The sequence below is a fragment of the Protomyctophum bolini genome, assembly GCF_963924005.1.
Source record: "Protomyctophum bolini genome assembly, chromosome: 1".
In the NCBI taxonomy this organism is placed as follows: Eukaryota; Metazoa; Chordata; class Actinopteri; order Myctophiformes; family Myctophidae; genus Protomyctophum; species Protomyctophum bolini.
Genome location: NC_137862.1, coordinates 40518982 through 40541234, shown reverse-complemented (window position 1 = coordinate 40541234; position 22253 = coordinate 40518982). Strand labels below are relative to the sequence as shown.

The 22253-nt window shown below is 39.8% G+C and overlaps 1 protein-coding gene across 1 annotated transcript in view; it reads left to right on the top strand.

Moving 5' to 3' along the window:
- Positions 1–11466, top strand: part of LOC308315110 (CUB and sushi domain-containing protein 1-like) — a 694698-nt gene extending 683232 nt beyond the window's left edge. The window contains exons 74-75 of the mRNA XM_080762946.1: positions 2949–3014; positions 11302–11466. Of these exons, the coding sequence (XP_080619072.1) occupies positions 2949–3014; positions 11302–11464 (229 nt within the window). The 3' untranslated portion in view covers positions 11465–11466. The remainder of the gene's footprint in view (positions 1–2948; positions 3015–11301) is intronic.
- The last annotated feature ends 10787 nt before the right edge of the window (positions 11467–22253 follow it).

Sequence of the window (22253 nt, the reverse complement as noted above, 5' to 3'; positions counted from 1 at the left end):
ACTTGAGTAAAAGCACAAACGTTTTGGCATGAATTATACCGGTACTCAATGTATCAAAGTTAAAGTAGTCAAATATTTCAAAATCATAAAACAATAGCACATCGAGAGCAGAGAGAGGTATACTCATGAACACTGAGGTTCCATAGAGCTACCCGCACATTAAATTTGTTACTTTTTAGTTCTGGTCAACATTTACAAACATTTACCCTGGTTATCACCACACACCTCATAGACAGGGTACACTTTGTGGAAGGGATTGATCCTTTACAGTCTCTCATTGGATTCCTACTGTATTTCAACATTAGACAGAGGATGGTGGTACAGTACCTAAAATCAGGTCCTCTGTATCCATCATCATGATGATGAACAGCGATGATTTACATTAACTTTTCAAAGCCGGGATCTGGACTTGAATTCCATCTACTCATTATCCTGCATTCCAAACAGTACTTGAGTATTCTGCTGCAAGAGATCACAAGACAAGCGCTTTTCAAAATACTGAATACTTAATTGAAGATAAAATTTGTATGAGGTATGTTATGCAAGTCGTAAACAAGAAGCTCGCAGAATATTAAGTCTCAGACTTTGGTGGTATGAATGTCATCCTTTGCACATCTTGGACTACAGATCAATCCAATCCCAGAAGAATACACTGACTTTGGGCAAATATGATCGCTGATGGACTCATCTCTGTGTGACAAGAATACTGATAAGACGCTCATCTTTGTGTGGTCAATAGAGTGTGGGATAACGAGAAGCTGCGGTGCATTGGTATATTACAATATTATTATTTTAGCAATACTAGAGCACTACAGTATGTATAATTTGCCATCTGTAGTATTACATACCAAGTGGTTAGTAATCTAATAAACTCTACCCCGGGTTGCCAACTCTCATGCTTTCAGGCTCTGTCTCCTGCTTTCCCACTACTTTTGTAACATTTCACACCACCTTGAAACCTAAACAAAACAAGACACTGCTGCTACCTGCTCCCTTTCTCCTAGCAACAACTATACATAATGTGCACAGCATGACATTTGTACAGTGAGAGAGGCATAGTCTCTGTTCTTTGCTTTCACGTTTGTCAACAGCGTGCTGCTGTTGTATCTTTTACGAGAAAAGAGCCAACTCGTGCACGGGAGCCATATATTTTTCTCTCTCCTTCGTTGCTTCATGGTGCATGCCATAGGAATGAATGGATTTCAGAGCAGATATACTGTAAGTGTACTCGTGAAGAATGCAAGTGGCTGTTTAGAAATGATGTACTTATGGAGTCCAGGGGCATCCGTCTACAGTGCTCCCCCACCACTGCGGTGATGTTGTTTGATTTCTCCAGTGCCTCCAGCTTTGCTGAACACAATTGACCCTAAGTCACGCACCCTTTACCCCCTTTTTTGCTGAAGGCATGATTGCATGTCATATTATGTCTGTGTAGCAACACAACATAAAAGCAAGAGCAACACAGGCTACACTCAATAAAAGGCCCAACCTAGCTTCTTCCGGACAATTCACCCTTTGTCAGCCTTCTGATTGGTCCCTGACTGACTTGTGCCTTGTTCCACCCTGGTTCCACCTTGTTTATGTTGAATTTGCTAAAACATCTTTTTTGGAAAAATACTAAAATCAAACATAATATGGCCAGTCACCATGCTGCACCTGCAATGTTCCTTTTTACTAGAACAACGTTTAAGAAGAATTGAGTGCACAGAATATCAATATGAAGCAACTGAAAAAAATGTTATTTCAATGGTAGTGGATGGAGAGAGAGGATTTTTGTCCAACCACAAAACTGCAACCAATGGGTGCGAAGAGGGGCACAACCACGGGCGGGATTTGACAAAGGGTGAATTATGCACCGGCCAGCAAAAGCCGCCTGTCTGCTCTGATCGGGGTGCTATAGCCGGCTACTGTGGGCCAGATGGAGAGACGATGGTATGGACTATTGGCAGCACACTAGCATTACATCACTTGCTGTACGCCTATTATGCTAAAGTTGCAAGTATCTGAGATATACAAAGATTTTGAAGGCCGAAGATTTTCCAGAAGCATGGAAACTTGGGAAGCGATTACGAAGCATTCAACAAAAATGAATGTCCTGCGAAATGCCCACATTTTTAATAAACACCCATTTTTTTCGACTGTAGAACTGGACTGTTGCCCGAGCCAAAACATAAATCCAGCTTAATGTACTTCATACTGTATGATGATAGTGGACCCTAGTGGCAATGTGGATGCGGCAATATGGCCTTGCAGTATGCCGGTGCATGCTGACTGCTACTGTATACAGTAAAAGCAGTTGTCTGTGTGAACATGGTTCCAGTTGTCCCCCGTGGCCAAATCACAGCACGTCCTTACTCAAACGCGAAGGCCATTCCGGCCTTCACAGCAGTCTGACAGGCCTGTCAGCCTGTTAGCCTGTTAGTGTGTTAAGCTACAGCAGTGGCTTTCAACCCTTTTCATATCGGGGCCCATTATTTATTGGGCATTTGAGCCGTACGGACCATAGCATTCATTTTGATGAGATTTAGCCTCTCAGACCCAAAACTAAAGAATATTTTCTTATCGTTGGATAAGGAGGAGAGATAACAGGCAAAAGTTGATAAAAAAATCAATTCCTCTACATTCTCTAATTGTTTAGACTTCTTTTAAATTAAGTAATGCAAATGTTTAACAACTATTTAACTCTTGAGAGAGTAAAATTATACCAAAACTATTTGGTTTAATTTTTATAATGGTCCATTTGGTTACCAACTCTCCATTTTGGGGGCCACCTGGAACCCCCTCAAGGACCACTGGTGGTCCCCATGAACACTGATTGAAAACCACTGTGCTAGAGTCATAAAGTATGCCAGCCATGCAGTGTGCTAGTGTAATCTGACAGTTAGCACGTGTGCTATACTGTATATTATGATATGCTGTACATTAAAGCCAGTGGTTGTATTATGCAGGGCATTGTCTGCTGACACAGCTGATGACAACGAGAGACCTAAAGACAACTGGGGGCCTGGCAGCAGGTAAGACTTGACACCTGTCCATTTTTTCCCATCATGCTTTCACGTAAGGCTGCACTGCACAACTGAAGACTGACCGAAATTATGATGTATTATGCATTCTGCATCCTTTCAACCATTTTCAACCTTATCTTCATGACATTGCTCCTCAGTAATGCTCATTATGAGACGGAGGGTTGTCTGTAAAAAGAATATTATGTGTATACAGATAGGCTTCTTCTGAACACTGCAGCAGGCACCTGTGCACATAGACATGCATCAAAGGGGGCTTGAGCCCCTGCCCTTTAACCCGTCTGTAATTTTATTTTTTAATAAATCATCATCAATTATTGGCCAAGGGTTCCCACCAACATACATTTTTGACTTGCTCAGACACATATGTGACTCTTTTTGACAAAACTGTTCAGTGGAGGAGAAAAACTGATTTTCTTTTTTTTAATGCAAAATGTGTTAATAGCACAGGCAGAATCTTCACATACTAACTAGAGCATGTCTGAAATATATGTCAGAGCTGAAATCGACATGCAAATATGAAATAAATGCTTAAACATGTAGCTACAGTAGTTGTATAGAGTCCACAGAAGTGAACTTTTCAAGCTTGTTTTCTCAACTCGCTGTTTCTCTGCAAGGCATTACTCTATAAGCAATATCTCCAAAACTGGTGGGTCAAAAAGAACAACCAATATGTCAATTATAAGCTATGATTCCCTGCTTTCATATGACGTGAAAAAACTAAAATTGCAAAAAAAAATCAATGACTTAGCCTCGGTCAGAAACGGTCACATATGATGTAAATTCGCCATCCATTGTCAATGGCATTTAATGTTTGTGTTCAGACAGAATCCACACTATAGCTGTTTATAGGAGGGGCTTGCGCATTTACTTATTGTGAAAGAAATGCAAATTACCCCCTCTCCATGCCATAATCATTCAGGAGAATTGTCTTTTTCCTGAACTTGAACAAACGCAGCATTTTGCCTTTTGTGCAGAATTTGGTTAGAAATCCCATGTCGTACTCCACATCTCCAGTTTCAAAACAGTGCAGGGTTTCCACCTCGTAAATAGCTGATCTACAAGCTCTCAACGCATCGCAGTGATCTTGTAGATCAGCTATTTTCGTAGAACTGGACTGTTGCCCGAGCCAAAACATTAATCCAGCTTAATGTACTTCATACTGTATGATGGTAGTGGACCCTAGTGGCAAAGTGGATGCGGCAATATGGCCTTGCAGTATGCCGGTGCATGCTGACTGCTACTGTACAGTATAAAGTAAAAGCAGTTGACTGTGTCAACATGGTTCCAGTTGTCCCCCGTGGCCAAATCACAGCACATCCTTACTCAAACGCGAGTAATTCGCTAAAAGTGCCCTTTTATGGAATGTCAGCCCTGCTACAATTCTCTACACGTGCCTGTTCTGCAGTGTCCATGTAACATTTGATTCATGTCAGTAAATGTTTATACTTTCACTTATTCTAGTCTACTGCATTCCAGACATATTGGACAGTTGAAAGTTCCCAATGGAATTTTCTAAATCTGACCACCATGTGTGTCCCCTCAGGAAAATGATGTACTTTATCCAAACATTCCCCACTCAACATTTAACATTATATCAGAGAAAAACTTTGCATGACCAATAACAGATGAGTTTTATTAAATACAAGCTATGTGATAGCCTGGCTCCAGCCCCTGGATCGCTAGCCACGTCGCCCATTCAAAGAGCAGCCTCAGTTGAAATCTGATACTGTGGCTATACGGCCAATCAGCAACCGTATCAATCTGTCTATTAAATTGCCCTATGATACATTGTCGTTTCTATACAGAAACATCACCATCCGACATATTTTACCGTGTTTGTTAACATGCTAGTAGTGCTCGTTGACCGTGTTTGTTTGGTTAGCAGCGACCGGGTTAGCCACATTGACAACGACGTCACCTGCTTTGGTACGACTTTTGATTGGTTGTTCACCGAAAACTTCCGCTTTGGCAACGCCCATCCCAGAAACTGCTGCTGTGGGAAGGGCTTTCAGTCTGAACAATGAAGTGAAACAAAATTCAGGCTGAGTGCCAGACCAATCACGTGGCGCTTCATGCCACCCTCTCAGCTTACCCGCTGTTCCCCAGGTTATTGCTCTGGCTACACTTACTGTAATTGTCCACGCATAGAGAACATTGTGTGCACATCTATTGCCTGTACTTAGGCCATTTGCATCAAGGCAAACATCAAAGAGGAGGAAGGAACATCCGCACACTTGTTTCTATACAGTAGCTCCAAAGAGACTTACTTTATTTGATGGGCAAACAAATCTGCAACGTTTCCACCCCGGGAAAACCTAACGGGTGGAATCGTTGCAGATTTGTTTGCCAATCAAATAAAGTAAGTCTCTTTGGAGCTATAGAAACAAGTGTGAAACAAGTGTTCCTTCCTTTCTCTTTGGTATAGAGAATTGTCCGGGTTATTGTGTTGGGGAAATAGTCTCTCAATTCAGTTGAATTAAAGTGCCAAATCACAACAAGTTGTCTCAAGACACTTTACATATATAGAGCAGAGACCCGACATTGTCCCACGCTGAGCAAGACATTTATCTCCCTTAAAGAGATAAAATGATGGAGAGATAAAAGTAATGATTTTAAAAGTTCATTTAAAAACGCAAAATTGCTCTATTGCATGCAGTCGATGTCAGTTTTGAGAAATCCTGCCCAAGTTTCCTATTATAATGATAGAAACATATACTCCCACAATAGTTGTACCTAACTTATACCTTTTACAGATCGGAAATGGTTGGTACAGAAATTACATTTTTGTATCTCAACCTTGTTCCACCCATTAGCTTTTCTGGATGCTATATCTTACAAAAGAAATACCACAGATGAAACGGGGAACATTTTCTTTTTATTCAATATATCAATAAAGAAGTGCAAAAGCCGTTGTAGGCAGCCTTCAGTAGTGTGTGCAAGGGCAGACAGCCTATACAGACACATGCAGTAAAAACAAAAATGCTTTTACACCGAAGTGCATCTCAGTGTAATAAACATTCAGCATGAAGCTGCTGTGCAGAGATACAATAAAACATCAACCAAGTTCATTCAATTCACATGACCACTTCAGAATTAACATCCATGCTATCATGACTGTAAGTCAATGGCATTTCCCTGTGTTTAAACTTTACTAGCATTAGAGCTAATGTTAGCATAAGCAGTGAACAGCATCCTACCATAGGATTTCTCCACTAAACTCTCAGACTTCGATGTCAGGTGACAGTCTCTCTGGCTGCACCTAGCTGCTTCTGCATAATACAGTTGCTGGACTTTTTTATTTTGAGTTTTATCAACGTTTTGTAACTTTTGTTCAGAATACTGGCTTGGGGCTTCACTACTGAGTGAAGCCACAAGCTCTCTCTCTCATGTGGCTCAAACGGAAGTAGCATGTTCTGCACACAGGACTTAAGCTGGCTCAAACCGGAAGTGTCACATTTAAAATAAATAGTTGACATTTTCTTTAGTTTAGATTAATCATAGATATTTAACCGTTTGTATCCTGACAGCTTATTTTAGCTATATTCTCTAAATATAATTAATATCTCACCATATAAAATAAACATATTATCTTTTGGACACATTTCAGGTTTTTTTTGTACACAGTTTATCAATGCTGGATTACACCAATCCATGACATTGCTGTGATGTATGTATTAAAAGTCCCTATAAAATTCTGGGTATTATTAACTTGAACACCTATTCTGGGGCAGGCATTTGCCAGTAATGGCAGATCATGACAGATCCCAGCTCACAGCACATTGCAATGTGTCTTGCTGTGAGCTTGTACTTCTGACATTTCTGGCGAAAACAGAAATGTGTACAGATCTGGTCGGTCTCAGGCTTTTTTTCTTTTCTTTTTTTTTATTCCAGTTTTTATTCCAGCCTACGAGTGAATATGCCATGCTACTATTCATTGTGTTCTGTTCTGTGTAGCTCAGTAATGCTCATCAGAAATGCCTGTGGCATAATTGCATATTATGTATAGCCTACAACGGCTTTTGCACTTCTTTATTGATATATTTAATTAAAAAGAAAGGTTCCCCGTTTCATCTGTGGTATTTCTTTTGTAAAATATAGCATCCAGAAAAGCTAATGGGTGGAACAAGGTTGAGATACAAAAATGTGATATTATTTCCAAAAGTAATTTCTGTACCACCCATTTCCGATCTGTAAAAGGTATAAGTTATAGTACAACTATTCCTCATTTACCAACATGAGTTAAGTATTTGTTAATAGTTAACATATGCTATTGGGACGTTATTCTAAAGTTGCAACTATTCCTCATTTATTAACATGAGTAAATGAGGAATTGTCGCAACTTTATAATAACGTCCAGATAACATATTAACTATTTACAAATACTTAACACACACAGCCCACATCCTTTAGCTAGCAGTAAAACCAGCTACATTTTCTCAGCGATGTGATACAAAATCACAAATGATTTATGATTGTTGGGTGCGTGCCGGCTCACCATGAACAGCTCTCTAACCTTTGGAGATACGGCACTTTGGAAATGGGGTTATAATGGAGGCTCAACGGAGCTGGATTTAGAAATTGCATCGCTGCTGGTGAAGGAGGAGGGCTATACTACCTGGAGCAATGCTAAAAGGTAAACAGACGGACGGCGCCTTCATATATACAGTAAACGTTTGTCTACGCTTGTAAACGTAGCTGGCAAGAACAGATCTCGGGGGGGGGGGGGGGGGGGGACGTAGAAAAAAGTTAATCACGATTAACATAACGGTGAGTTAATTGCAATTAAATGAGTTGACTCGGGCAGCCCCAATATGTTTGCATTGCTTCTGGCAGACGTGTTCAGTGTGGCCGAGAGGAGCACTCTCGAGCAGCCAGGGGAAAACGTGGTCACCTCCGTATACTTACACCAATGTCTAAATTGGTATACTTGGTTGCGCGCCATGTCATGCACTGAAAATAGTCGCTCTACAAAGCTAGAAAGAGATATTATGATCATTGAAAGTAATATTTTATTTATATATTAATATACACACCAAGGAGGCATCTTTACTTTTTCCTCTGCTATCTACGATTATATTCGTAGCCCTAGGCTAAGGTACTAAAGGTGCTAACTACGTTCGTAGACAACCGTATACTCCATATATGAAAGTGGCAATTTACCTTTTTGCATTGCTCCGGTTGCAATGGAGAGCCTCCCTCCTCACCAGCTATGGAATAACCCGGAAATGAAACGACGATCGTAGAGTGAGAGTGGACGGGTGGCACAGGTTAGGTGTTCTTATGCTACCACCTAGTGGCAATAATGGAGTTAAGCCCAGGAACATTCCATCATGTTCATGGATGATTTAAATAGACTTATTGAATGTTAAATTAAAAATATTATTCAGAATCAGAACCCAGAAGAAGTAGAACTTAAAAATGTGAAGCTTGAGTAACATTTTTTTTCCTTTATTGAAATTGTACAGATCAACATTTTATCGATTCTAACATTCAGATCACTTTTCTTATCACTTTCAGAAAACAATTGTGTGATGCGTGCGTGCGTTGCAGTGATACACTGCAGAGTAGTTTTGTAAAATAATTGGTTGAACATGCAGGGAAGGCTTAGTGAATTCCCAGGTTTGGATCTCTACCAACACTCTCTCTCTCTCCTCTCTCTCTCTTAATGAGGTCAAAGCTGAAATGGGTTTCCACCGCAGCATTCCTGCCTGCTATAGTAATCCCAAAGGGGTTGGAACTAACTAATTACATCTCAGAATATAACTGTAATCTACCACAATTGTATAGTCTGATTATCAGTTATTGTGTATCTAATTATTCAATTACATCTTTATGTTGAACAACCTCATTTTGTTTGACACACACACACACACACACACACACACACACACACACACACACACACACACACACACACACACACACACCGCCCCTCACTTCACACGGATGTGATTTTTTTGATTAGGAATAACATAATTTGATTAAGAATATCTTGGAGTGATCTTTTTAGATTTTTAGATATTAAGATTAATATTAGAAAATTATGCTTTATTGGAATATTCTACATTCTCCAAAATGTGACCTTATATTGAGATGATTTGATTTAGAATATCTTGAAGTAGTGATGCATTGCACCAGTGTATCGACCACATATCCGTATCGGACCATTATTTGCCGTTATCGGTCAATATCGGTATTGGCAAATAAAACCTACCTTAACCGACGGCAGCAGCCGATATTTATCCGACCAGATTTGACTGAGAGCCTGCCATCGCGCACATTACAGCTTTTCACCAGAGGAGAATTATTATTTTCTTTTTTTTTTCCCAAAATGAGTTAATAGCACGGGCAGACTCTTCACATACTAGAGCAGGTCTGAAATAAGTGTCAGAGCTGAAATTGACATGTAAATAATGAAATAAATGCTTAAACATGTAGCATTGAAGATGTATTATTTAGTTTATCTGGCACAAAAGGGGGAAACAAAAACTAAAACATATCATTATCGCCTTTATCGGTATCGGCCAAGAATTTCCATATCGGTGCATCGCTATATCTTGAAAAAACTGGTTTATTGGATCTTTTATATTCTACAGCAGTCCAAATTAACTCCAAGTTGAGTTGTTCCGAGTTGGACTGCTGCAGAATATATAAACTCTAATCTAATGATTTTTCTGGAACATGAGGCATGAACAATCTTTATCATTTTCAACCTGCGTCCCTATTCTGACTACATGTCATTATAGGCGAAAATGTTCAAAAATGAACCCTAATCATTTGAGTGACCCTATGGCAGTGTTTCCCAAAGTGGGGTCTGGGGACCCCCAGGGGTCCTTGATGGAGTTCCAAGGGGGTCCCCAGCTAAATGATAGTTTGGAACCAAATGGACCCTTATGGGTCTGTAACTTACGTTAAATTAACATCGATTTTTACAATATAAATTGGGGTCCCAGAGATAGAAATGCCATTAAATGGGGGTCCGTAGACTAATGTGTGTCAAACTGGGGTGGTCCTTGAAATTAAACGGCTTGAGAATCTCTGCTAAAGCCATAAAAACATTCTCTTAAGGGGGTCCCTGGCATATCTTTTCAAATGGGGGTCTAATAAACGTCGATTTGGGGGTCCTTGACATGAAAAGGTTTGGGAACAACTGCCCTATGGCCTTTGTTCTAGCGCCACCCTTAACTCTAATTATACTTCACCATCACAAACGTTTTTCCACTTGAAAATGTGTTATTTTTGGCCAACGACATAACTGTATGACACACTTTAAATTAGGCTCTGTGCCTTTAAAACAATCCCCACAACACACAAGGCTTCAAAGGATGAGCAGTGCACCAAAGCATTATGGGAATTGTAGTTGACCCACTGTGGTCTGGTTGGGTCTACTCTAGCTAGCATAGCTTTTAGACTGCCAGTTTTGTTACAAAACACATGTTTTGGCGAATTAGCGATGCGACGCGAATAAACAACCTGAAAATGCGAAATATTTGGCCAGCGAATTTTGACACGCCTGCCCATACACACCTAAATGTGATAGGTATATGCGATTATTCTATATTATATATATTTTAATATTTAATATCATATTGTCTAATCTATGTCCCTCAAACATAATTCTAATGGTTTTAGCCTCAATCACCACTCTGATATAACCAGTCCATGGCATTTCGTGTTTGCTTCTGAAGCTGTTTTAGCTGCAATACCACAATGTCCTGAGGTGGTGGAGATGCTGATATGCAACTTATTTAATATTTTAGTCATTATAATACTGATGCTAGATAAACCCAGGCTTGTTTCCATTCCATGCCAGCTTGGAAAATCAACAATGGCGGACATTGTAAACAATGTGGAAATTCAAATTTGGAACTGAAGACTGAAGAGAGGGAGGAATTATACAAAGTAGGGTGACATTGACACAAATGCGACCAAATCAGTTGAGCTGTTTCTGAGAGCAATTTCCATAAAAGCCCCTATATGAAGAGAAATCCTGATTGTTCAAAATTGCATATTTGTGGGGATAGAAAAAGCTCGAAAAACACCCACAAAATTGAAAAAGTTGAATTTTACGTTATAGGTCCTTCAAAAGTATATACATTTTCTACAATTGATGAAGTCAATTAGTTCGATTAACTTTTGCACCCCTAAAATACGCTGTTATTTGTGTTTCAGCAGCCAGAAAAGCAAGGTGTGTTTAGCTTTATTTAGTTTATTTATGTATGTTCATGTAATGCCAAATGTTTGTCTTTCTGTATTTATATTTTTCTTTTTTCAGAACGCGCCCCAAGGTCCAGTTCAATGGCTACGCTGGTGGCCATGAGAGCTCCAATGGCCAGGCATCCTTTGAAAACCCCATGTATGACACCAACATGAAGCCCACGGAGGCCAAGGCCGTTAGGTTTGACACCACCCTCAACACGGTGTGCACCGTGGTATAGCGCGCAGCCTGGAGGATGGTGCAGTATACGCTCCCACGTCGCGGTCGCTCAACAGCGTGGTTTAGCCACACTCCAATGAAACACCCAAAGGAAAGGATGACTTGGACTCGTCAACAGTGTCCTCGTCGAGTGCTGGTCCATTGTCGGCGTAGTCTGCACAGTAATATAATTCTGGAATACTATACATGCAACCTGGACAATGTATCACCGAATTCTTCCTACAGTATTTAGTGATACAAATCTTGGACCAGCCATTCCTTTTTGGGGCAGTTATTTAAACAAGGAAGCAGAACAGGAAGAATGTACGTGCGCGGTAGCCGACGGAAGCTTCCTATCGAGAACAGTTGTTTGACTTCTGCCAAAACGTCCACATGCAGAACCTCTGCTAGTCCTCCGGTTGTCTCTTTGCACACAGTGGTGCAGAACCTAGAATACCTTCACCGCGACCTGAATAACGGTTAGCCAAACCTAGCCCTCATGCACCCACAAATGGTCCCCTTTTCCACCACGGTGGAACCAGCCTGGTCCATGAGCCAGAGCCCCAAAATTGGAACGTTAATTACGAATTGAGTGTGCAAAACCATACCTATATTAAATTGTTTATAGGATCAATATAAGTAAATGAATATATAATAACCCTTCCATAGGAGTAGCTTTTTCATATGTATCACACATTTTGTAATTTTCACCTACCGTATGATAGGAATAGCCACATTCTTTTTATTAATACTTATCACCATGAAACTTCCCCAGTTGATTACTTACACAAAGACAATGATTCAGAAGTTTTCTGAAATTGTGCATTTAACCCATCTGCTGCCCCCTGCTGGACGCAGAACCAACCGCAGACTGCTGAGCCGTTTTTAATGTAACACACACTGGACTCACATCCTGTTCGGGTGGCCATCTTATATGCTAAATAAATAGCATCAATGCTAGCGAGCTAAAATGAAGCCATCCTTGCTCTAGAAAGCGCCAATATTCCCATCTAGAATTCTAGACCACCGGATAATCAGCAAAGACCTCCGAACATTGCACGTTTTATCCAAACCATGGAGAGCTCTGTAGATTTCAAGTTATTCTGCTTTTGAGTCAGCCTGTATAATTAAGCAATAAGCCACGAGAGGTTACCGGGTATTTTACACTTGCTGGGGGCGTACCTCCCAGCCAGTGTAAAATACCCGGTAAGCTGGGGCCTCGAGTGGCTTATTGCTTTTCTAAAACGGTTACAAACATATAGCAATATTAACCTAATAAAACTATTACATTCACAAAAGTATCTACGCTTTGCGCCACCAGAGCGAGCGAACCAGAGCCACAACACTTCCTTGTTTTGCTCCGCAAGTAGCCTATGTGACGGGAGAATAGCGCTTGGTGTATTTACGGGACTGCCTGGAGCCACACATTCACAGTCATATGAGCCGGGCGGTGCTTAGACGCCCGCACGGCATGTGTTTGTAAAGCAATCAAGCGCTCCCCTTCCCCAGACTATCCGTTTTAGAAAGGGAGGTGCACGGCAGCACGGTTGCGCAATCCGGTCTAGGATCGCTAAAGAAGGAAAGGCCATGCAAAAAAAACAACAAAAAAACAAATCAGCGATCCGGTTGATATCAATAATAAAGCTTATCAGACGGAATGTTACGCCAGAACCAGTTGCCGGTTGGATTCCAACTGGCAGAACCTTCCGTCAGAACATTTGTTAAATATGTAAAATACGAATTATATAGGAAAATATGAAAAAGCTACTACTGTGGAAGGGTTATATCATATATTAATTTACTTATATTAAACAATTTAATATCGGTATGGTTTTGCACACTAAATTCATAATTAACGTTCCAATCTTGGAGCTCTGGCTCATGGACCATAAGAACCGGGCCTGATGGAAACGGGGCCATGGTTTGCACAGTAATGGAACCCACCAGACTCTCTCTCTGTAGCTGACCCACAAAAGGTCAGAACAAGGCCAGGTTCCACCCTCAGGCGAAGCACATCCACTACTCCTGTATATCCACATTGTATCGATGTCATGACATACAGGAAGACTCGATGTCGTCTGGGATTTTGGATATCGTAATGTTGTGACATGGCAAAAGTGTGGCCTTTTCCTGGTTTTAATCACATTTTATTTATTTTTTATTTTTATTTTATACTTTCAGAAATTGTCAGAAATGTTTCAATAATATCAAATATAGCAGGTCTACAAGCTCATTGTGGTTGGGGCTCATTGCAAGCTTGTAGATTGCCTATTTTGGACAAGCTCTCAAGATCTGTCCATATCGCCCAGCCAACTACCCTTCCTTATGTCTACTGTCTACTGTTGGAGTGACTGACCACCACACACATGGGACAGTGTTGTTGAACCCTTGTGCCTGAACACAACCACCATCGTTGGTGCCGGACCAAAATCTCCAACTGGATTTTGGTCACGCAGGAAAACGCCAGACTGGAATGGATTACAACTGGAACTGCCACAACACGTGGTGTGATTCACAGTCCAACTGCTGTTTACCACTATATGTGTGAGTATGTGTTACTCCTCCGTAGCACAGGATACTGGACACTTTAATCTAAGTACTAAATGAGTACTAGATTATCTTCAATGGAATTAGGGATTCCAAGAATACTGCAAAACTACTGGGTTTATGGTCTTAGGACACACTTTGTCAAACACTTTGTAGTTTGTTTTAGCCTCCTTGGAATATCAAATGGTTGTCTACTATATCAGCACAATTCAGAGTCAGACAAGCTGTCTGTGACAGATTATAGCATACTGAACCAGTGGTTTTGAAAGTGAGGTCCGGCGTCCGGGGACCCCTAGGGGCCCTTCAGGTCGTTCCCAGTTAATGGTTGACAGCTGGGAACCAAACGGACCCTTATAGGTCAGTAACTCTGGGAGTGTGCAAATGGTACCAAATTGACCCATAACTGTCCCTTTGGTTCCATTTGTACACACACAGAGTTATGGAGGTCTAATTCACCACTGTACTTAACTGAATTCCCAATGGTGTTCCTGTGATTGGCTAATATTTGCATACTATATTGTGTGGGGAAAACTCCACCTATATATTGCCCCTAAATTAGACTAAAAACAAATACCAAAAACTATTTTATAGTTTTGAGCAGTAGACTCTAAACGTTTTGGACTACTTCTTCATAAGTACTACTTACTCATTTTAATTTTAACTAGCTAGTCCTAGAGTACTAGATGTTATACTACAAGACAGATGGTGCTGAACCAGATACACAGGCATAATATTTCAGACATTTTAATGTCAATGGTCGATTTGCTGGGCTCTTTTACAGACACATGAAAAAAAAAATTACAGATTCAGTTCCAGGATCAGCCAGGATCGATCCCGGGCCAGGTGGAAGAACAAACAAACAAACAAACAAACAGTGGACTGTCTGCCACACAACCTGCAGCGGACTGTTGCAATCAACAGTGGCCAAATGCAGGAAAGCTAGAAAACTAATCAATGACAATGTTTTTTGTTTTTGTTTCTTTCTCTACCGATCTGCCACAGAACAAATGGAATCTGACTGACAGAGAGACTGACAGGAATAATACGCAGACAGACGCGGACGCATAGACAGAGACACCTCTGTTGGTAATGCTGGAACAGACAGGCGAGGGGAGCACGTTGCTACAGTAACAGAGGAAGTTATTGTCTATTCCAGCATTTTTCTTCAGTGAAGATAAAGATGAACAGACAATATCCTAAAAAAACAACAACAACCCAGCAGCTCAATGGGACTTCCCAAAAAATGAAAAACAAACGCTGTTGGGGCCTCCAATATATAAACTTTATATGAACTCTTAAAACCGCACAAATTTTGCACTAGTGTGTTTTTTTTTATGGGTTATGAACAAATGAATCATTTTTTGGGGGTTCTGAAATGGGTTTGAAAAGGGAGTCATACAAAAGAAAGGATATTTTTTATGAAAATAGAAAAATCTTCTATCTTTAAAAAGACCACAAATGACTAAATACAGGGTTAACAGAGCATTTGTATATACAACACATTTATATTGTTTTGCACCCCTGTTGGCAGGTGTGTTCACATGATATCATCGTTACCTTCTGTAACTAAACAGAAAATAAACTGTCCGTTTATTTTGTTGCCATGTCAACAACATGCTAGAGTACGTAACCCAGTGGTTCTCAACCTTTTCAGGCCACGAGTCTGCGACCCACCAATCATATTTGAACTGGATCATATTTGAAATAGACGATCTACAGTACGTGCTTGTAGTGTATCAGCTATTTTCACATTGTTTGCCTCTTATTCTATTATCATTTGACAATTTGACCAATGTTTAACCAGTTTTTATTGTATAGTTTGATTACTTTTGAAAGTTCTTCAATTGCCACTACTTTACTGTCATCATGGGAACCCCCTCCCTAAAAAAAGAATCATGTGGGGGGGTTCTCAACCCACAGGTTGAGAACCACTGTGCCTATAAGCAACCAGAGTTGGGATCAGCTTTTCCTATGGACCTCTTTTAGCTTCTTGTGTCACATTCTTCTGCCACTTACTGTACTGTTAGGCCAGTGGCAGTGTCTGATTGCTCATACTGCATGCCAACACCACATTGTAGAACAAGAAATATTATTCAATCCTCCGTTTTTTTCTTTTTACCCATTATCCAAAAAGAAAACCTCTATATTTAAATTGACACATGATTTTACTGTATAAGCCTAGTACCAGCTCAAACACTGTTAAACCATTGTTTCATAATATGGAACAATAATTTTTTGTGTTTATTAATAGCATTTTGCTGGTATGAAGCCTATGCTATTCATTCTGAGCCAATGTCTACCAAATAGACTGCATATCTGAAGAATATTTTATCTCTATAATACAAGACAAAACAAAAAACAGTATGAGCATTCAGACACTGCATGATATGTTCTCTAATTACGAAACACTATTTAAAAAGATGTGTTAAAAATAGTGTGTTGTCCCTAACTGCACTCGTGACTCGTGCAATTTGAGTATATTCAAGATTATAGTACATCTTCAACACTGGTTTTTTTTAATCCCCCCCAACACATTGAGCCTTGCACGTCTGTGTGATTAGGGACAGCAACTTTGAGTTACTCCTGTAAAATGTGCTGTTTAACACACCTTTTTTTTTTTCTTTTTTGACTGTGTGTGCGTGTGTGTGTGTGTGTGTGTGTGTGTGTGTGTGTGTGTGTGTGAGTGTGAGTGATATCTGGCCTAAAAAGGTGGTTATTTATATGGACATGAAGACAACAGGCACAATTAATGTTGTCAACCATGTTTTGCCCCATCATCGCCCCGACCCCTCCATCATTCGAGAAATACCTCGTGTTGCAGAGAACAGGTGACATGCTTCTTATCAATGCTGGAAATCCACTGTAAAGAAAAGAATAATAACAAGCTTAGCAAGTGTTGCCATGAAGTCACACTTTTATTTAGTTCATGACCATTTCCATGTTAAAGTATGTTACCACCGCAGATAAAAGTATAGCAGAATTTAATGACCACTTAGCTTCTTGAAAATCACTTGCCAAGCTTGTTACTCCTTGCAGTGTTCTCTCAAAATGTTTTTATTTTTCATAAGATGCTTCACTTCCTTTAGATCACAGTTGTACCAGATTCCAGTGTCTTTCAAGCATCTTCATGCCATTCATGTAATCAATGTTTCACAATCCAAACATGGCCTTTTAATCTTCACTCGCATCATTATCCCTCCTAAAATGGAAAAACCTTCCATGTTCATTCATGCATTTGTAACTCTTTGAGTGTGTTGTGTACAAATGTAACCCATTCATTTGGTTACATTTGTACACTCTCAGAGTTAAATTGACAATGATGATTTTACTGTGCAGTACTGTTTTCAATGAAGCTTTCAAGTACATCTACAGTATAACCCATCTACACGAGGCATCTCATTCACACACTAAAGAAAATCTAAAGTCTCTCTTGGGGACTCTCGGCCTGGCAGCCCGACCTCTCTTCATAATTAATATTATAGCGTACGAAGGACAATAGGAGGTGGGCAACAACAAAAGAAAATGGATCCAGCAGTGATTTTGTCAGAGAAATAGTACCAAGCTTGGGATTCACTTCTCAATTAATTCAGTGATGTAGAAATCATTTATGCACACCTGAAGTGTCACGATAACGGGGGGTGTAGGAAAAGAAATGCAATGTAAAAAATGGGAACAAAATACCACACACGACATTAAGACCTGATGAGGCAGATTCTACTAATTCTAAATCAGTAGTTCTCACACGTTCAAAACATTTTAAAAATGTTCAAAAATAGATGTGCAAACTCACAGCGTGGGACGAAGTGACACATTGTGAGCTTGTAGATCTTCCATTTTTGAATGGCCAACAAAACACAGTCGGTAGTGCTGTCGCCTCACAGCTAGAAGGTCCTGGGTTCGATTCCCGCTGGAGATGCTGTGGGCGCTGGGGGCGTGTTCCCTCCTCCGCATCATCAGTGCCCATACCCGAGGCGGGGTTGGTGAAAAGGCCGTTCTGTGTGGAGTTTGCATGTTCTCCCAGTGTACCCTCACAAAAAACATGCAGTAATCTTGGTCTCTAAACTGCCTCCCCTCTGCCAACCTGGGGGGGGGGCCCAGGTTGGCAGAGGAAGTGTAGTGCCCACTGCCCAGGATTACATTGACACTGGGTGAACTAATCAAAATGCTGAAAATGTTTGGTATGAGAGTTTTGTCATATCCAGCCTATCTAGAAAATAAATTATAACAAAGCTAGCAAAGCAAATAAATTCAGCTTACATTTTGAGAGGTGATTGAACTGAAAAAGGAATCAGGCACCACAGTTGTGATTGCTGTTGAGATTTGGAATATGTGCAGACAAGACTAAGGCCTCATTCACACGTACCAAACACCAATCAAGCAATGTTTGGCCGTTTTTTTGGGCCACCACAATGCTTTTCCAATGGGAGTCACATGGTTTGATCAAACATGTGTTTGATTGCTGATTGCTCCCCGCTCATCAAACAAAAATGTTTGGTCAAATGCATGTGACTCCCATTGAAAATGAATTGGAGCAGCAATCAAACAGCAATCAGACATCGCACATGGACCGAACATTTGTTGTGTAGTTGTGTACGAAGCCGAATCGGTTCAAACTGTGATTGTAGATAGGCCTACTGATTTATAGTTGGATACGATACGCAGCATGTCGTGCACTGACTATAGCAGAGCTGAAAGCTCACAAGTGAGCTTGTGGATCTGCTGTTTTTGGTGCATCATGTGACATAGCCTCGCGTGGCCAGACTTTTGCCTGTCGTGATAACGTGGATGTGACACTTGGTAGGCCTACAGCAGCAAAAATAAGTCCTACTTTATGTATGGTCCTACTCTATAAGCAAAACAGTGTGTCGCTTGTTGAAGCTAAGATGGACGCACATTGTGGGAGAATATTATACAGACACTTTGTTGAAGATTGCTTCTTTGTTTTTGGTCACTTAATATTCCTATGCAAACAAGCTAGCATGGCAGTTTTAAATTCAGGCTGCCAAATGTGCGCAGAAGAAAACAGCTGCTTTTAAAACAAAGTAAAATAAACTAATTTTAAATATATCTCATTAATTAATGTGACAACCACATTAGTCACCAAACAGATGTTATTTTCTTTTTGATAAAATAGCCTTTGAGCTTGTAAGCAAGAAATATATAAAATATATAAAAAATAAATATATATAAAATATATAAAAAATATATTTTTAGTGTTCGTTTCAGTATAATTTCAGTATTGGCCTGTGGAGAGTCCTGTCTCAGAAATATCAACACAGTGTTAATGTCTTCTTGGTTGCAGCAGTACATTATACTGCAACTAGGCCAGCTGTGTTCACTGTGATTCCCCCAATGAGTTATGTGTGCCCCCTGAAAGCCTTTATAGTGCCCGGTGTGAGTTATTCAACAAAAAGAGCACATTTATATATATGACATATCTTTAAAGGGATGCCTTGACATTTTTAAATGTATAGTTTTTGTTTTGTTTATAATGCAATGGAAGTCAATTATTGGCAGAGCTACGTATAGCTGCAAAATTAAACTACTCTACAACAATTCAAGTCACACATGCATCATTTAACGTTTTGTTTTTCGTACACAGTAAAATCCCAAAAGGTTTTATCCATTTGTAACTGAGAGTGTACAACCGAGTGTGTAAACTAATTTATTATAAGTGCATTTATAAATCCGTTTAAAGTTATAAACTTCAGTGCAGATGTATCATGTAAGTATAGTAGATATTTAAACCGTTAGAGTGCCAAAGAAAGAATGACTATAGAAACTTGCCTCAGTACACCTTTCCCTGTCAATGTCTTGAATAGAGCTCACAGCTCTATATAGGCTGGGTGTGACAAACTCTCATAAGCTGCAAAGGAAGTCCCTCCTGGTTAGAGTTGGAACTGCATCATACGTCACTCAAAGAAATGATGTTTTCCACATACCAGTGTGTTACGTTTGGGACAAAACCTGAGGGCAGAAACCGTCTCTCTCCTAATTTAATCTTTTTGCGTTTTTATTTTGTGATTGCCCTGTTTTATACTTTGTCATTATGACAGTGTCATGCAATGTATATGAAAATAAGCCAATCTGCAAGCTCAAATAGCATTGCAATGCAGCACGTTGTGAGCTTAGAAATCTGCCATTTATAGCTGTTCCCCATGTTGCTGCTTCTGGGGAAATTGGGCTGCCAGGTTGGAAGTAGTTAAGTATTTCTGTTGGTTTTAAAGTATTGCCACAAGCTTGTGACTTGTACCTGCTTTGGATGCATTGGAACACTATAGGTTCTTTATTCCACTTCCTGAAAACCGGCAATGATAAACGTGTTGAATTGATTGAGCTAAAGGGTCTTTCTCCCAAATGTGACGACGATGTGTTGAAAATATAACGTTATTTTGAGTTGACATTTTTGTTGTCATCCTCTTCATTAATATCACCCACCACCTTCATCCTGTGCTGCTGAACTTGAAGTAGGTGCAAAAGAAAAAAAGTTTTTGTACAGAAATCTATTTTTTAAGGAGAGTTTGTAAAAAAAAAACACAAATTATTAAACATGCTGTACTTTTTATGACTAAAGCTATAGGTACAACAGAATCTTGTTAATTAAAATCAATGTTTTTATTATTACACCATGTAAAAATCTGATTCAGTCTCTGAGTATCAAATATCAAAATGTCTTCAATGTATCTCTTTTGTCCAAACATGGCTGGGTTTCCATGGGAACGGAACGTATTTCTAACCTTGTGTACTCAGTTTAGATATTTTCATTAATCGTCAGAAAATGTCACATCCAGGTCTCAAAAGTGTAAGGGGCCTATTTTCTTTAGTGACTTCTGTGCTCTTTATTGTTTTATTTTTTACTATTTTGAAAAACATCTTAAATAGCTGATCTACAAGATCACAATGTGTCAATGTAGACTGCATTTTGAAGTATTTTAAAATGTTTTTCAAAATAGTAACAAGGATTTAGGGATAACGGGTAAGGCACCGGCGAAAATAGGGCCCCAAAAGTCATTAAAGGTAGAGTAAGTGATTTCACTCAAAAAACCTTAGGTTTCGTTTTTGGCTGTGGGACCTAAGCCTTCGTCCAATCAGGATAGAGAGTCAAAAACGAAACCTAAGGTTTTTTGACCCCCAGGGGTTAACTGGGGACAGGGAGGAACTCCTTATATGGTCAGCACACTCTATAGTAGAGAGGATTATCACAACAAAACAAAGAAATAAGTGATATTTGAATTAAGTGAAATCACTGAATATACCTTTAAACACAATCATGATTTATACCGAAAACACCTATGAGTCATGTTGAGCGTGTAAATCGTCTTCTTTCTGTTTCTGATTTGTCGTATGGCGGTCTTGCCGGTGTCTTGCACCAAAAAAGGCGATCTTCAAGCTGATGAAAGATTGCTGATGTGACGTGGTTGTAGATCGGATATTTTCGGCATGTGACGCCGCCACACGATGAAGCACACTAATTTGGCATTAGTGAGTGTAGATTAATTGGATCCACGGGATTCCACGGATGTTGGCTTTTAGCAATAGCACCTTGTTTCTTGTCAACATCCGTTGCCGATTATGTATCTCACAGTGATTTACAGTGCATATACTCTGTCTTGGACACTTGTAATGGGACTGGGTGGCAGTCCCATGGGAGTTGACTCAGCATCGCTGATTTAATCACTTTACAACAAATTAACACTAAACACAAGCTATACAGATGTGTTAGAAATAACATTTCATGTGCAGCATAACCATAGGTAATTAATCAATGTAGAACATAAAATGGGAAGAACTTTAGAATGGATTTCCACAGACAAAAGATTTTAATTTATTTTACCCGTTTAATATAAGACCAGGGCTTAAAGTTCTCAGTCCTGGGGACTGATTTCAGCCCTGAGGATTTCATAGGGGTCATTTAATGAGATCAGTGCAGATTTGCAAAAAGTCATTTTCAGTCTTGGGGTTTTGTTTTGCTTTAAGCCCTGTATAAGACCCATATCTGAACGTCTGGCTCTCTAAAATAAGTGGACATCACATTCACATGGAATCCTTGACCTTAAGTATGGGATAGATACAAAACAAAGTTATATGCTGATACATTTACAGTAGCCTGACCAGCAGGCCTGACACCAGAATTGTCCCTCGTTTACACATCATTGAAAAGACAGTTTGGTACCACAAAGATAGGTCATTTATGAGATATTGTATTGAATGCAGCCTTACAACCTGCTGCTAATCACTTGAACCCTAGTATCCCTATACTGGAG